This window comes from Salvia splendens, chromosome 6 (assembly GCF_004379255.2).
Source record: "Salvia splendens isolate huo1 chromosome 6, SspV2, whole genome shotgun sequence".
In the NCBI taxonomy this organism is placed as follows: Eukaryota; Viridiplantae; Streptophyta; class Magnoliopsida; order Lamiales; family Lamiaceae; genus Salvia; species Salvia splendens.
The window spans coordinates 30266723-30282504 of NC_056037.1; the positions used below are offsets into that span (position 1 = coordinate 30266723).

The 15782-nt window shown below is 37.4% G+C and overlaps 1 protein-coding gene across 1 annotated transcript; it reads left to right on the top strand.

The window, feature by feature from the left end:
• Window positions 1–10069: 10069 nt before the first annotated feature.
• LOC121809088 lies at window positions 10070–11406 on the top strand. The gene is made up of 5 exons (XM_042209636.1): window positions 10070–10198; window positions 10301–10477; window positions 10599–10772; window positions 10842–10948; window positions 11013–11406. Exons 1-5 carry the CDS (start codon window positions 10070–10072, stop codon window positions 11404–11406), a joined length of 981 nt encoding a protein of 326 aa, XP_042065570.1.
• Window positions 11407–15782: the final 4376 nt, after the last annotated feature.

Genomic DNA, 15782 nt, shown 5'->3' on the forward strand with positions numbered 1-15782 from the left:
GCCGGCTGATGCTTCGTGCGAGTTTGCCGACGTGATCAAGGCAAGATTTCCATGGTTCCTTGGGGACAAGGAACCTTGAGAGGGGGGCATTGTTGCATGCATGATTATGGAAGAGTGGGATATGCATGCATGCAACCGTGGGGGAGCTAGCATATTAAATAAAAGCGAGCTGGCAGTGACGCGGCATTAATGACGAGGCAATCAAGTGGAAAGGGCGCGCTACATGGATAAGTGATGACGTGGAAGAGGAGGCGAGCTAAGATGCATAGTATAAATAGTAGAGATCATGCAATTCGTGTGTTGTCTGTGGATATTGTTGAGTTGTGTGTTGGTGAACTTAGATCGTGGATCTAGAGTTCCTCTTTGCTCATTTCTTCCGTTTGTAAAATATTCAATGGTTATTCGTTAATTCAATCGTTTTCATTGATCATTCATTGGGTTGTGATTGCGTTTTATCGCTGAAGTGCGGTGGATTTTGTGTTACGAGCTAAGATAGGGCGATTGCGGGGAAAAGTCGTAACACTCGTCTAATTTATATAATCTAATATTATATAATTATTAAATTTGAATTGTTAAAATTTGTATGAAACATATTTTAGAGACTATAAAAATAGTTCCCGAAGAAAATCTAAGATTATTGAATAATTTGGGGAATAACATTTTAAGGTTTACGCTACTCGTCCAGAAGTTGTCCCAGTATCTCATTTGTGTTCGACTACCTACTTTCGCTCGAATTCTATTCTTGGTAACTTCTTGAATTTTGTCGCCAAAGCTTCCTAAATTTGCAATCTGACCCCCAAAACTCGCATGACTCCATTCAGTCGTCTTATGAAGATTTGAAGTGTGGTTGGCAGTGTGGTAGACTTTATGATATCCTTACAAAGATATATTTTTATTATCCGCAATATCTACCATCATTTGAAACATAAATATGCATTCTTTATTGAAATATCACCAACAACCAGCCTCTCATTATGCTAAAGGCTTTTGAATAATATCCCAAGAAATGGGATTACCTCATTTTCCCCTTCTTTCTTTCCCCAAAAGAAAAGCCTTAGTTGGATAAAATACGACTAGCCACCTTCTTAGGCATACAAAAAAGGCCCAAGAAATACATCGGGAGGTTATTGAGCACAACCTTGATGAGTACCAATCTACCAGCTCTCATCAAATTCCTCGCCTTCCAAAGAGCACGCCTCTTCTCGACTTTCTCAATAATCAGCTTTCAGGTTTGAGTTTCCCTTAGACTAGCTACCAGCGGGATACCAAGATAGGTAATAACTAATTTGGATATACCTGACTCGAATTATTTTAAACACGAGAATTACCCTTAAGTGTACGGGGCTAGTGTAGCATAAGACAAGTAAGAGTATCGTATCCCACAGAGACAAATTATGCAAACTCAAGTACCATGAACCGATTTTAACTACTATCTAGACAATACAAAGAATTTGATTTGATTTTTAAAGCTACTAAACATAAACAAACTAAAAGTAAGCAACAAAAGATAAGTTTCAAATAAGAGACCAAGGTAGAGTCTTGGATCCAACTACAACAAACGCTATGCAAACAATTCAACAACTTTGATTACCCAATTGAAGTCTCTAGGATTACTAGGAAATCCACTAGTCTAGGCTAAGCCCCCTCTCGAGTGCACTCAACCCGTTGATTAATCATTAATATTAAAGTCTCCTTCTAATACTTCACAATTAACTCCTTAAAACAAAAGGCTCAAGCCCTCACACTAGAATTCCTTCTCTCGAATGCAAATTATCTAGGCGTTGTTCATTCTTTTATCACTCCTAATTAGGTATCTCTCAATTACTCAAACTAAGTCAACAAACTCAATTGGTAGCTAAGCAATTGAATTGATAAAGCGCAAGAACGAAACAAATGAATCACAAGAGCAAAGGTAATCGAAAGTCCTTAAATTAATCACAAGCATTCATTGTAGTCTTCACCAAAACTCTACAAAATGTTTAGCTACTCATATTCAACTCAAATTCACAAGAATAATCTATAGAAATTGAATTGGATATAGGAAGACTAATTAAAATGCTCCCAAGAGTGGATTGAATGACAAATCGTCTTCGTCTTCAATCTCGTTGATGATTGTGACTCTCCATCTCTTCAATCTACTCTCAAGACCTTCAAAACTCTTATGGGGCGTGTGGAATCCACTATGAAGTCGAACCCTAGGTCCTATTTATACCCGGGGTGAAAAATGCAACAATTGTAACACATAAGCAAAATACCCGGCCTGCAGTGAAAACGCCCGACCTAAGTGGCAAAATGCCCGGCCCGGTTGTTTTGCCTGCGGGGTCCTGTAAACGTGTCAAATGCCCGATGCATGCGATTTTCCATTGGAAAACGCCTGGGTCCAGTGAGTATGCCCGGTTTAATGGTGGAAATGCCTGGTTTGATGATGAAAATGCCCGGGGTGCTCCAGTAAAATGCCCGGTATGGGATTTTTGGTGGCATTTTCATCCATTTCCATCTGTTATGACTACAAAAACTTGACAAACGCATCAAAACACTAAAGTATGGGATAATGGATGAAAACTCTAGTAGTGTGCTACAAAACATTAAAATATGCACTTTCAAACATCCAACATACTTGCTAAACTACGAGTTTATCAATACCACCATTCAACAAACTTGAGGTTTCCTCTACCCAGTCATCATGACAGTTCACAAGGATGAGTGACAATTTTTCGTAGTTGATCTTGACGTCAGACATTAAAGGAAAGCATTGAAAGAACTTCTTTTAGTTGTACGTGTTATTCTTGTCTACTACTGGCGAAAAGATGATGGTATCATCTGCAAATTGAAGGTGGGTGACTGGTATCTGGTTTTTCCCCACGAATCCCCTTAACCACTCCAAATTTTATTCTTCTGTGATTGTATTGAATGTCTCAGCAATCAGAAGAAAGAGAAAGGGTGAAAAGGGGTCTCCTTACCTCAATCCTTTTTGTAATGGGAACGGCGATGTGGTTGACCCATTCACGAGGATGGACATAGAGGCCGTCCTCACACACTCCATAATCCATGTTGTCCATCTCAGCCCAAATCTCATTCCCACCATTGTTTCCTTTAGGAAATCCCATCAAACGGAGACATACGATTTTTGAAAATCAAGTTTGAGGACCGCAACACTCAACTTTGTCTCTTTGATCCACCAAACAACTTCATTGGCTATCAGCGCTCTATCCAGGATCTGTCTACTCTTGATAAAAGTCGTTTGTGTCTCCCCGATTAGGTCCGGTAGCACCATTGAAAGTCTTTTAGCCGAGATCTTGGCGATGATCTTGTAGAGGGTTCGAATCATGCTTATCAGCCTGAAGTTTTTCACCTCGAAGGCATCTTCCAGTTTCGGATCAAAGTTACCCAAGTTTGGTATAGTTCTTTGGATAGTCTACCAGTGTCGAAGAATTACATAATGGACTCACACACTTCCTGACCAATATCCTTCCAATGTTCTTTCACAAACTTGAAGTTAAACCCATCACACCTTGGACCCTTTGACGCCTCACACTTCTGAAGCGTAGCCTGAATTTCGCACATAGAAGGTCTTCTCTCGAGTGTATCTCCTTATGCCTTAGAGATCTTGGGCAACAACTTTCTATCAAGGTAAACTTTCGGTATCGACTTCTTTTCGAGATACTCTAACTCCAACGAAGTACTCCCTCTGGTCCGAATTATTTGGAGGGTCCTGAATAAATATCTTATTTCATTTTTACAATTTTTGGTAAGTGTACCCCACATTCTACTGATTATAAAATTAATATATAAAAATAAGGTCTACGAAGTGTTTTCACTCACTTTCCTTCATAAAGTCAAATACTCTCTCCATCCCTGAAAATTTGTCACATTTCATTTTCTACACTCACTTTGGTAAAATGATAATAAATAGTCAAAGTGGAGAGAGTATAAAGTAAGAAAGAGAATAATGTAGAGAAGACTCTCATCTGCGTTATTCTCTATCTTACTTTAATTTCTCTCCTCTTTAGCTATTTATTATCATTTTTCCAAACCAAGTGCAGAAAATGAAATGTGACAAATTTTCGGGGACGGGGGGAGTAATTTTTAAAGTACGCACCAGTCAAATATGAGATATTTATTGGAGATAGGAGGGAGTATGTACTCCCCTGGTCCCAGTAGAAGTCTCATTTTTTTTATCCAGTCTCCATTGGAATTTTTTTTAAAATTATTTTTACTATTTTTGGCAAGTGAATCTCAATTGTACTAACTTATTCTACTCATATTTTATTTTAAAATTAATATATAAAGATAGATTTTAAATTTCATTAATTTCTTATAGTATTTTTAATTTTAAAATCAAACAAATTTTTACAACTAACACCGGCAAAAAATGTAATTGTTGATAGAAGGGAGTAATTATTTGTATTTTGTGGTGTACCAATTTAAAATCATGGAGGGAGGAATGATATAGCGGCAGATCCAATGCGTGTAAATAGTAGTGTTGAATTCTGCGCAACAATGATCACTTTCAGTCACACCACATCAGTTAGTCGTTGTAATTTATGATGATATCAATAATTGTACAGCTTTTTTAGATTTGAACTGTAAATGTGGGCCTTCCAAATATATATGGGCGGTTAAGTGGGTTGTTCATATCAATCCTCACTTTCTCCAAGTTCAAATTGCCTTTTTCCTTCTTAGTCAAGACAACATAGTTGAACTCCAAGTATCTTCCTATTTCTTAGTAATTTCATATTTTATAACCACCGCAAGTTTAATATGCATATATTGGTTGGTTAAAATAAATAAGTTATCATGGTGAAAGGAATCATATAACACAAACCATAATCTAGGAATTAGGAATCAATCAGTAACTGATCTTTCTTGTGTGATAGTATTAGGTTATCATGACAAAAATACTTATTCAGCCTGGTTTAAGTAAGATATTTTCAATTTGGTACTAGGTTTTTAGGTAGTGATATTTAGTTAGTTTAAATTATTAAAAGTAAAGTAAGGAAGAGAATGAAGTAATAAAGACACATAGATGATAAAGTAAGAGATAGAATAAAGTAAGAAATAGAAAGAGAAATATTAAAGTAGGAGAGATAAGAGAATAGAGTAAGTTAATTATTGCAAAAAAAAAGGAAACGTCTCACTTAAATTGATAACATCTAAAAAGACTATAATCAACATATTTGATGTCTATCTCTATGCATGAAGCAAACTATTTAGTTAGTTCCCTTCGCTTGATGCGTTGGATGTCGGGACGAGGGATTAGTCCTCTATCGATCTACACCAGGCCCCAGGGTTACTTTTGAAAATCCAAAAAAAGTTATTACTATAATATAAAGAAGCATTTAACTGTACACATAAAAAAAATTATACTCAAACATTCTTACACTATCCGTTATTGCATCGAAATATCCCGAATTCATGTTATACGACACACTTGTGCACATTTCTTACAATAATCTAGAATATGACATGATATCATATCCATAGTTTTGTACTCCCTCTGTTAAAAAAAATAGTCTCATTTATGGACGGCACAAGTTTTAGTTTGTTTAACTTAAAATATGACATGTGAATCATTAGGAAGATAATACGACATTGCTAACGGGATATAATTAAGTTAGTTGATATGATTTTAGGAGAGAGTGATGACTAGATTTCCAATTACAATATTAGATGGACTGAACTTGAGCGAGATTAAGACTAAAGATATCTTATTTTCTTAAATATGCTGCTACAATTTGACATATGTATATTCATCAAATAAATCTAAACATAAATAACCATTAGTTGTAGTAATGGCCATTAGAATTTCACATATGGCAATGAGTTCGGACTTCGGACCAATAGCTTTTTACAGACCATGCACCAACCCAATTAATCTCCTACAGATTAGAACTAACCATAAAATTTTTTTTATATATATTACCTTGAAAATTAATTTATAAATACTCCACTCAGTCACGAAAAATAGTTTCATTGGTGGATAGTACATATTTTAATGAGAAATTGATAAGTACAAATAGAGATTGGAGAAAAAGTAGGTAACCTAGGAGGGAGAAAGAGCCGGTAAAGTAAGAGAGAGATGCAAAATGTGAGTGAAATATGAAAGAAAGTTTCCATGTTTGAAATGAAACTATTTCTTTGAATACCAAAAAGGTAAAATGAGACTATTTTTTATGGACGAAGACAATACTAATGTATAATATAAATTGTGTACTAATCATTTTGCAACAATTTAATAAAATGTTTAAATTCTAAATTAAATATCTACAATATATCTTCAAAAAATATTTTTTATTAAATATTATAAATTTATTTCAAAACTAGCTCAGAATCATGTGAAAAATTGTCATAAAATTTCCATATAATTTCTTTTTTATTGCTATAGAATCATATAGTAACTAATAACTAATATGTAATTTAATTCAACTCAATTAAAATATAAGATCATCATGTACATGTGCTCTACATTTATCTTTATCTTTAAATATACAAGATAAATACACTTACAAAAATTCTTGCAAATTTCGTCAAATGATCATCCCTGTGTCCACAACTCTTTGATCTCACTACTTGCTACCTCAAGTAAATGTCTCTATTTTCTTAGTCATCTTCAATCTAGCTAAAACAAACTATGTCTAGGAAATTTGTCGAATTTTCCCTATAGCATTATCTAGTTTTAGAATAACATAAATGTCATGTTATTTAGGAGGGTCTCTCTTGGCGTCATTCCACATGTTCCCTATAGCATGTCTGTGATCAATTAGGGTTTAGTGAAATTAAAAAAAAAAACATCAATGGAAAAGGAATTTTTGTGATGATCTAGGTACTCTTTAATATATGGGTCCAATTCGCTTGTTACACTTCCACCAACCATAAAAAGGGCATAACTATGATTGGAGAACCAAAAATGCTTACTCCTTTCTTTTAACACTACTTGATATTGTTCTATATTTTATTTTATCAAAATATTTTGTTTGGGGAAGCCATGTAAGAATTTGAGTTCAAAGTCACGGATTCAAATTTTAGAACATACTGTATCTAGTACGTATATAAAAATTTTCTTTGGTAACTAAGGTAATTATATAGACTATATATATACGACATTGAGTATTTTTTATGGTATAATATAATAACAATGTAATTGGCATAGTATAAAATAACAAAGTATTCATGGGTCGACATTGATTTCCAATTTGAAACGTGATGACCAATACAAGAAATGAGGACCAACTATATCGTCTATATCTCACAATCATAATAAAAGTAATGATTGGTCACTCTCCCAAATTAATTATAAGCATCAATCTTAGTCAAATAGTGTGACAGTTTCCCTTGTTTCTTTCATTGGATAAAACTACAATAAATCAACACCACCATTATTAGATACATGTGCGTGTTGTGTGTGTGAGTGATCACTTTGGCGCATGCAATTACAAAAGCCATCAAGGCGCAGTCTTTACCCGTTTGAAGATTTGGCATCCAACACTTTCTATCAAAGTCTCCACGTGCTTTATTTTTATATAATACTGCATGATTTATTTATTTATGTCCACAATCCAATTAGAATTACTTTTTGTGTTTATGTTTCACACCTAATCAATGAGGATCTTTGTTCTCATTTCTAATGATATAATATTAGTGCACGGTATGATGATAAGGTAACCATTTTTTTCATGTTAAAAAAGTGTTCTAATTCAATTCACTTGCCCCATTTGGTGGAACAAAACTTATAAGATAAATAAAACAAAACAAAACAAAACAGAATAAAAATAATTCTGACAAAAAATATGTTCGGACACAACATTCCCACAACTTCAATTTAGAGACAACAACAAATACAATCAAACGAAAAGACTAAGCAAATTAGCACACAAACCACCTAAAATAATCTACAACATCGATAGAATGAACGACATCACATCAAAATACGATGCCAAAAGAAGACAAACGAACCAACACCAATCACAAATACCCACCACCAATCAAGTAGACATACCAATTCGAACGGCTTCCTAAAATGTAACCAGTTATATTTATGAAAAAAATATTGATCTATGGAATGAAAAAATATAAAAATCGGAGAATGCTTTTTTGTAGGGATCAGACGTAGATCGGATTCACTATTTACCAAGACCTCTTTGTTCTTAGTTAGGGAGCTCAGTCAAACTCCAACCACGTGACTGATATTACAATTCAAGGTTACAAAGAACTTGAATATATACAGAATATAGAATATGGATCTATCTATTACACAAGACTAAGATCCTTTTCTATCTCCAGCTTCTTCTACCTGCACACTTGACAAACAAATCAGTACCACAAGGAATAGATCCTCTCGGATCTAACACAGTTACACGAGTAAACACAAGATGCAAGTAATGAATGCAGAAGAAGTCGATGCTTCGGCTCAGACACTCGCCGATAGCACAAGCCTATTCTCAAGAACTCAGATCCACAAGGAGCACAGTAGAATCAACCAGTGATTAACCTCACACTCCAGATTCTAGCTCAAACCGACTACAAAACACCAGATCTAAACCCTTCGAGAACGAACTCACACAGAAACACTCACACACCAAAACCCTAGTTTCACCAACACTTCAGCAACCGAAGTAGTTGCCTTCTCTGCTACTGTAGCAAGGTCTACTACACTTCCAACCGTGAGAAATCACAAAGAAATCGCCGGCGAACCGTTGGAGAAGGAAGTAGAAAGAGAGAAGAATAGAGAGTTTCTGAGAGCTTCGAGAGAAAGAGAAAGAGTGTGTGTATGAAGGAATGAGGAAACCAAAAGACTCACCTCTCACATAACAAGCACACACCACAATCCAACGGCTACGAGCCTTGATCCGGGTGGGAGTACACGTGGCTGCATCTGGAGTGGGAGGCATAAGTTTTGGTCCAAGCCCAATTCAACATCACATGGGCCAAAGAAAAGACCAGCCCAAATGAGAGTCCACCAATTATTCAACACTTTTAATAGGGTGCAAACTATATCCCATATCGGAGAATGAGTAAAAGTTGCAAGCATATTATATGGGTTGTCGAACTCCATTAGAATGAAGCCTTTTGGGGAGTACGTCAAGAGTAAAAATTGCGAGGGATTAAATCGAAGCGGACAATAGTTCGGGTGTGCACCGCCGAACCTAACAATTGCTTCTTTCTTTTTGGTTATTACCAAGGGTCCACCGGCGGACGTGGACCCGGTGACTATCCTCATACTGATTTGTAGGCACCTCAAAGAGTGAGATAGAAATTAATCTCTTGACCATTTAGTTAAGGATGAACGATTCTCATATCACTTGATCACAACCGTTAAATTCTGTTATTGCTTTTTATTGATACATAGCAGTAATAATTTTGTTTTAAATTTGGGTGAGATCCATACAGAGTTGCAAATAATTCTTTTTAAATCTACGACATAGCGTTTATTTATTTTATTTATTTTTAAAATACCAGCAATATGATGTAGTAGTTGGCATGCAGCATTTAGCAGACTTAAATCAAAAGCACTAACAAAAAATATAATAATAATAATATATATTAAACAATCTTGCATCTTATCTTGAATACATGGAATGAAAGCGACTACAGATATTCTCCGAGCCTGATTAAACTGAAAGAAAAAAAGGAGTTATTATGCAGTTACTCAGCATTCCTCTATTATAAAAGCTAATCCAAATTAATTAGCTGATGTAGAAATTCAATAAAGTAACATTGCATGATTTGCATCCCATTAATTAAAATATTTTATACATTTCTGTTAAGATCTAGTAATGAAATCCATGAGAATCCTCATAAATCTAAAGTGAGTTGAGAAGAAATAAAGTACTCAAAAGTTTATGACAACAGGCCAATCTTGAAATAAACATAGTCAATAATAATAATAATAAGATGGCAGCAAAATCTCTAATTTATTTTTCCTTGCCGCCAAAAAAAGACTCTCTTTCATTAGTAATTTCATTCTCTCTAAAATTTTAGGTGTTTCTCAATCCTCCACGTCAGCGTCAGCCTATTTTTCCTATATATAGCCAATATCTGTGTCCATAACACAAGCAAAGAAGAAGAAACAATGGGTGAGAATGTTTACGAACAAGGCTCTTGCACATGTCAAGCATTTCAACTTGCAAATCAAAGCATCTACGAAGAAGATTCCAGCGGTGTTAAGACGATAAGACTCTCTCTGGAGTCTGATTACCAGGTTAATTCTCTCTTCACTCACCATGTCTCCTTACACTTAATTTGTGTTTGTAATAATACATATATGCAAGATTTGAATGAATTAGTTATGTATTTTGCGTAGGAAGGAGATGAAGAGATGTCAAGCCCTCTTGGATTGACACTAAGCAAAACACCATCTTTCCTGAACCTGCTGGAGACGAGTTTGTCCAAAGCCCGAAAATCGGATGATTTGGGATCTCCCGAGAAGCTAAAAGCTTCCAATTTCCCCGCACTTTACATCAGGATCGGATCATGGCAGGTACGTACGTTATGAAGATAAATAAACAAAACATGATAAGAACAGATCACTTCTCGTCATATAAGACAAAATAGATGAGTTATGTATCTTACCAAACTACCTGACTGAAATGGGCATGCAGAGGATGACTAGGCATGAAGGAGATCTCACTGCCAAGATATATTACGCGAAACGAAAACTGGTGTGGGAGGTGCTGGATGGAGCTCTGAAGAGCAAGATCGAAATCCAGTGGTCTCATATCTCCGCTATGAGGGCCATCACACCCCACAACCTCCCCGCCACTCTTGAAATCGAGGTTTATTTTCTCTCTTTTTAACTCTCTTTTGTTTCTCGATTTTACAACGCATTGGTTGTTTCTTCGCAGCTGAACCAACCGCCATTGTTCTACCGCGAGGTCAATCCCCAGCCACGGAAGCACACCCTTTGGCAGCAGGCCTCTGATTTCACCGGAGGCCAAGCCCCCGTTTGGAGGTATTATATAGTTGCATTTAAGTTATTTCATGGTTTTTCAATCTCAAAAAATTGTTAAACATAGGAGGCACTATGTGAGTTTCCCGCCCGGGCTGTTGGACAGACACTACGAGAAGCTATTGCAATGCGATCCGCGTCTTCGTGCACTGAGCGAGAAGCCATTCCCGAGCCACGAGTCCCCTTATTTCGACCCAACCATGTTCGCCATTTCGCAGCTCTCTCTCGGTTTAAACAACTATGAATATGATCAGCAAAGTGTTAGGGGTGCATCCTCCAACTATGAGGGCTTGCCTCACTATAATAATCCACAGGCGCAGTGGATGATGGCTCCACATCAGCACTACTCTAACGTAAGCGATGATCCTCTACTAATGGAGCAACAGCACTTCACTACTATATACTCACACCCTCCCTACTTCCTTCCCGGTTACAATCCCACCCCCAGCCACTTTTTTTGACCGAAAGGGTCGTTGGGGATTTCTAGGGCTGAATGTAACTGTATATTCATCTGCCATGCCTAGTCTTCCCCTCTCTTTTATGATAATAATTTTCTTTGTTTTATCATATCTTTATTACTACTGTTATTGAGTTTTAACATGCGATATTGTAAAGATCAGACTCACTAAATCGAGACCTCTTAATGTATATTACAAATAAGGTGATCAACATTTTATAGAAAGAGTACTCGCAAAGAATATACAATAATAGTACTACTTGTTGGAATCGTAGTCCGGTCAACGCAATTGGACCGGGTCGTACAAGTGACAGATTATTTAATTTTGAAATAATTAAATAATTTATAATCGATCTACGCTCCGAGTAGATGATTGTCGTATATTCATTTTTTCTAAACCGATTCCAGGTGAGTGAGAAATAATATATTGAAGTATGTCACGATATATGGAGATATGTAATTAATTAATTTATTTATTTATTTATCTATTTTGGACGTAGACAAAACAATGTGGCAAATTAGCACACGGAGAAAGCTTCGTAGAATGCGTGCACATTGATCAGGTCGTCCAGATACATTTCTGGAATGAACAACTACGTGAGAGGTGTCTAGGTACATCCGTCCAGGTTCATGCTCCATGATTGACGTTTGTAACCGCCGACCGTTACAAGTTAGCCTTAATGGCAAATTTGACTCCATATCCTCCACATTGGCTATAAATAGTGATGCATACACTTGCATTCTCTACACACAAAATCCAAAGCATTTTGCATCATAAGTTCTCTCCCTCTCTTGCATTGTTCTTCTGTCGAAGCTCTGTCCTCTCCTCCATCCAATTCGCCGGAGCTCTGTTGATTGCGGTGCTGCTTCATCAAAGATGTAAGCCGTTTTATCTTTGGGGACGATACGCCAATCCGAGAGCACTACAAGGGCGTATCTCGTCTTGCGGAAAAAGGTCTCCTCGACTCGGCTTTTTTCCACTATTTTACAGTTCATTGTTTCATTTTCTTCGTTATCATTTCATTTCAGTTTATTTTTCTTTATTCCTTCTTTTGGGTTGTATTACGCCCGTCTAGTGTTTATCTCTTATAATCCAGAAAACCAACAATCGCAAGACGAGATATAACTTGCCTTTAAAGGAATTTGGACTTAACTAAAACTAAAACTTTCGAAACCTAAAAACCTTAGCTAGGAGATGTCTACTGAATTTAACACTACCGCTACCACCACCGGCTCCGCAACTCCATCCACCATGTCGACCACTGCACCGGTCAACACGTAGCCGATTTCGACGATGATTCCCAACCCCGGGTTAACTACCTCTTCATCAACATCCTCATTGGGGTTTACGTTCTCCTTTTAGAGGTTCCATCGGATCCTTTATTGGATCGAGTGTTGGGGCCTTCGGGTTCAACACGGGTGCTGGTTCCTTAGGGTCCGGTACGACCATGGCGGGCTCTATGCCCAACATGAATGGGAGGGGCTCTATGCCTAATCAAGTTGTTGGCTCCTTCGGGGGCAACGGGATTGGTTCCTTTCATGGACCAAGTGCGGCACCTTTGGCACCAAGAATGATGCCATCTGCAGAGAAGCCACCAAAATTTGGAGGATCTGACTTCAAAAGATGGCACCAAAAGATGTTGTTCTACTTAACGACATTGGGCGTCGTCAATTTCCTCATGGAAGAGAAGCCGCCTGGGCCAAGTGATCAAGAGACAAGGATCGAGGTCATGACAGACTATGAAGCTTGGCGAAAATGAGATTATCTTTGTAAAAAATTTCATTCTAAGTGTTTTATATGATAGTTTGTACAATGTATACTCCGTTGTAACCACATTAAAAGAGATGTGGGAAAGCCTAGAAAAGAAGTATAGTATCGACAATGCAAGTACTAAGAATTTTGTAGTAGCCAAATTTTTGGACTACAAAATGGTCGACTCTCGACCCGTCATGGAACAAGTTCAAGAGTTTCAAATGCTCATCCACGCACTTGTGGCTGAAGGGATGACTTTGCCCAACAACTTCACAAGGTGCACAATCATTGAGAAGCTTCCTCCTAGTTGGAAGGACTACAAGAGCTACCTCAAACACAAGCGAAAAAGGATGACTCTCGAAGACTTGATCGTGAAACTGCGCATTAAAGCTGATGTGCGCAAAAGCGATCAAAAGGCTAAGGGCTTTAGCCCACTTGAAGCAAAAGCCAACCTGTTGGAGCGGAGCAGTCCCTCCAACAAACGCCCTCGCCCAATTCAAAAAGGAAAAAGGGAAGCAAAAGTAGCCTACAAAGAAGTTTGAAGACGATTGCTACAATTGTGGCAAACCTGACCACTTTGCCAAAGACTGCCGCAACAAGAAGAAAAAGCCGGCTGCCCACGTTGTTGAGAAGGAATTCAAGGACTGGGATGAAAGTGACCTCTTTGTTGTGGTCACCGAAGAAGTGAACCTTGTTGATAACAAGGGTGGCTGGTACATTGACATCGGCGCTACTGCTCATGTCTGCTCCGACAAAATCAAGTTTGCCTCCTACACTGCTGTTGAAGGGAGGAAGATCAACATGGGGAATCAAGCATCGTCTGAAGTCCTTGTCATTGGACATGTGATTCTCATGATGACATCCAGGGTCTCAATCACTTTGAAGGATGTGCTGCACGTCCCGGACATCCGCAAGAACCTAGTGTCAGGATCAATACTAGTTAATCAGGGTTTAAACTTGTATTTGAGTCTAATAGGTTTGCATTGTACAAGTTTGGAAATTCACTCGGAAAAGGTTATGTAACCGATGGACTTTTCAAGCTTAGTGTGGCTACACGCCTTGTCCCAAAGCCGTTGGCTAATAATAATAAAGTATCTACTTCCTCTTACTTGACTGAGTGTTCAAATTTGTGGCATTGTAGATTGGGACATGTAAATTCAAAAGCCTTTAGAAGATTAGTAAATTTAGATTTACTAAAGGCTAATGAAGTAGATACCCAAGACAAATGTGAAATATGTCTTGAAGCTAAAATGACTAAATTACCGTTTCACTCGGTTGAACGGAGCACAAAACCCTTTAAATTAATTCACACGGATGTATGTGACTTAAAGCTTGTGCAAACAAGAGGTGGTAAAAAGTACTTTATCACTTTTACAGATGATTGCACAAGGTATTGCTACATTTATCTTTTCAGAAGTAAAGATGAAGCAATTGAATCGTTTAAAAATTATAAGAAGGAAGTTGAGAATCAACTTGGTTGTAAAATCAAAATGATTCGAAGTGATAGAGGAGGCGAATATGTAGCCACGTTTGAGGAGTTATGCAATGTAAGTGGTATAATTCATCAAACAACTGCTCCATACTCACCACAATCTAATGGTGTTGCAGAACTCAAAAATCAAACTCTAAAAGAGATGATGAATGCGCTGCTACTTAGTTCAGGATTGCTCCATAACATGTGGGGGAGGCTATCTTGACAGCCAACTATATCCTAAACAAAATCCTACTCAAAGAAAAAGACATCACTCTTTATGAGTTGTGGAAATGAAGGAAACCATCCTACAAATACCTCAAAGTGTGGGGGTGTTTGGCAAAGGTGATGGTTCCCCCGCCCAAAGAAGTTACAATTGGCCCCAAAACAGTTGATTGTATCTTCATTGGATATGCACTTAACAGTAGTGCATATCGATATGTTGTTCACAAGTCTGAAATACCGACTATATCTGTAGGAACAACAATCGAGTCAAGGAATGCCGTATTTCTTGAAAATACATTTCCTTGCAAAGACAAAGAAGAGGTCGCAACTAATTCTGAGACGAGAATTGAAGAGAAAGCCACTAGTTCTAAATCAGTGGGTGAAGAACCTGAATCGCCCAAGCGTGCAAGGCCCGATCCAAATGATATAGTAATAAGACGTGGTAGTATGGTCAGAACACCAAAAATATTTGGTCCTGACTACATTGCTTTTATGTTGGATGAAGAACCAACATCAATAAATGTAGCTTTTGATGGCCCAGACGGTTTACATTGGAGAGAAGCTGTTCAAAGTGAAATTGATTCAATTTTGCTAAACCACACTTGGGTGTTGGTTGATCTACCTGAAGGTGCGAAACCTTTAGGATGTAAATGGGTCCTTAAAAGGAAATTTAAGGCCGATGGAACAGTTAATAAATATAAGGCCCGATTGGTAGTAAAGGGTTTTAAACAAAAGGAAGGACGCGACTTCTTCGATACCTATTCACCTGTAACGAGGATCGCATCCATCCAAGTACTTCTCGCGATTGCTGCACTGCACAATCTTGAGGTTCATCAAATAGATATAAAGACTACATTTCTAAATGGTGAATTAGAAGATGAAATCTATATAGAACAACCCGAAGGGTTTGTAGTACCAGGACAAGAGAAAA

Bases quoted from the DNA above. Each gene is read 5' to 3' on its own strand.
- LOC121809088 (XM_042209636.1), top strand. From the start codon at position 10,070: ATGGGTGAGAATGTTTACGAACAAGGCTCTTGCACATGTCAAGCATTT. The intron at 10,773-10,841 runs GTTTATTTTCTC...GTTTCTTCGCAG, and splicing joins CCGCCACTCTTGAAATCGAG to CTGAACCAACCGCCATTGTT. The intron at 10,949-11,012 runs GTATTATATAGT...TGTTAAACATAG, and splicing joins GGCCAAGCCCCCGTTTGGAG to GAGGCACTATGTGAGTTTCC.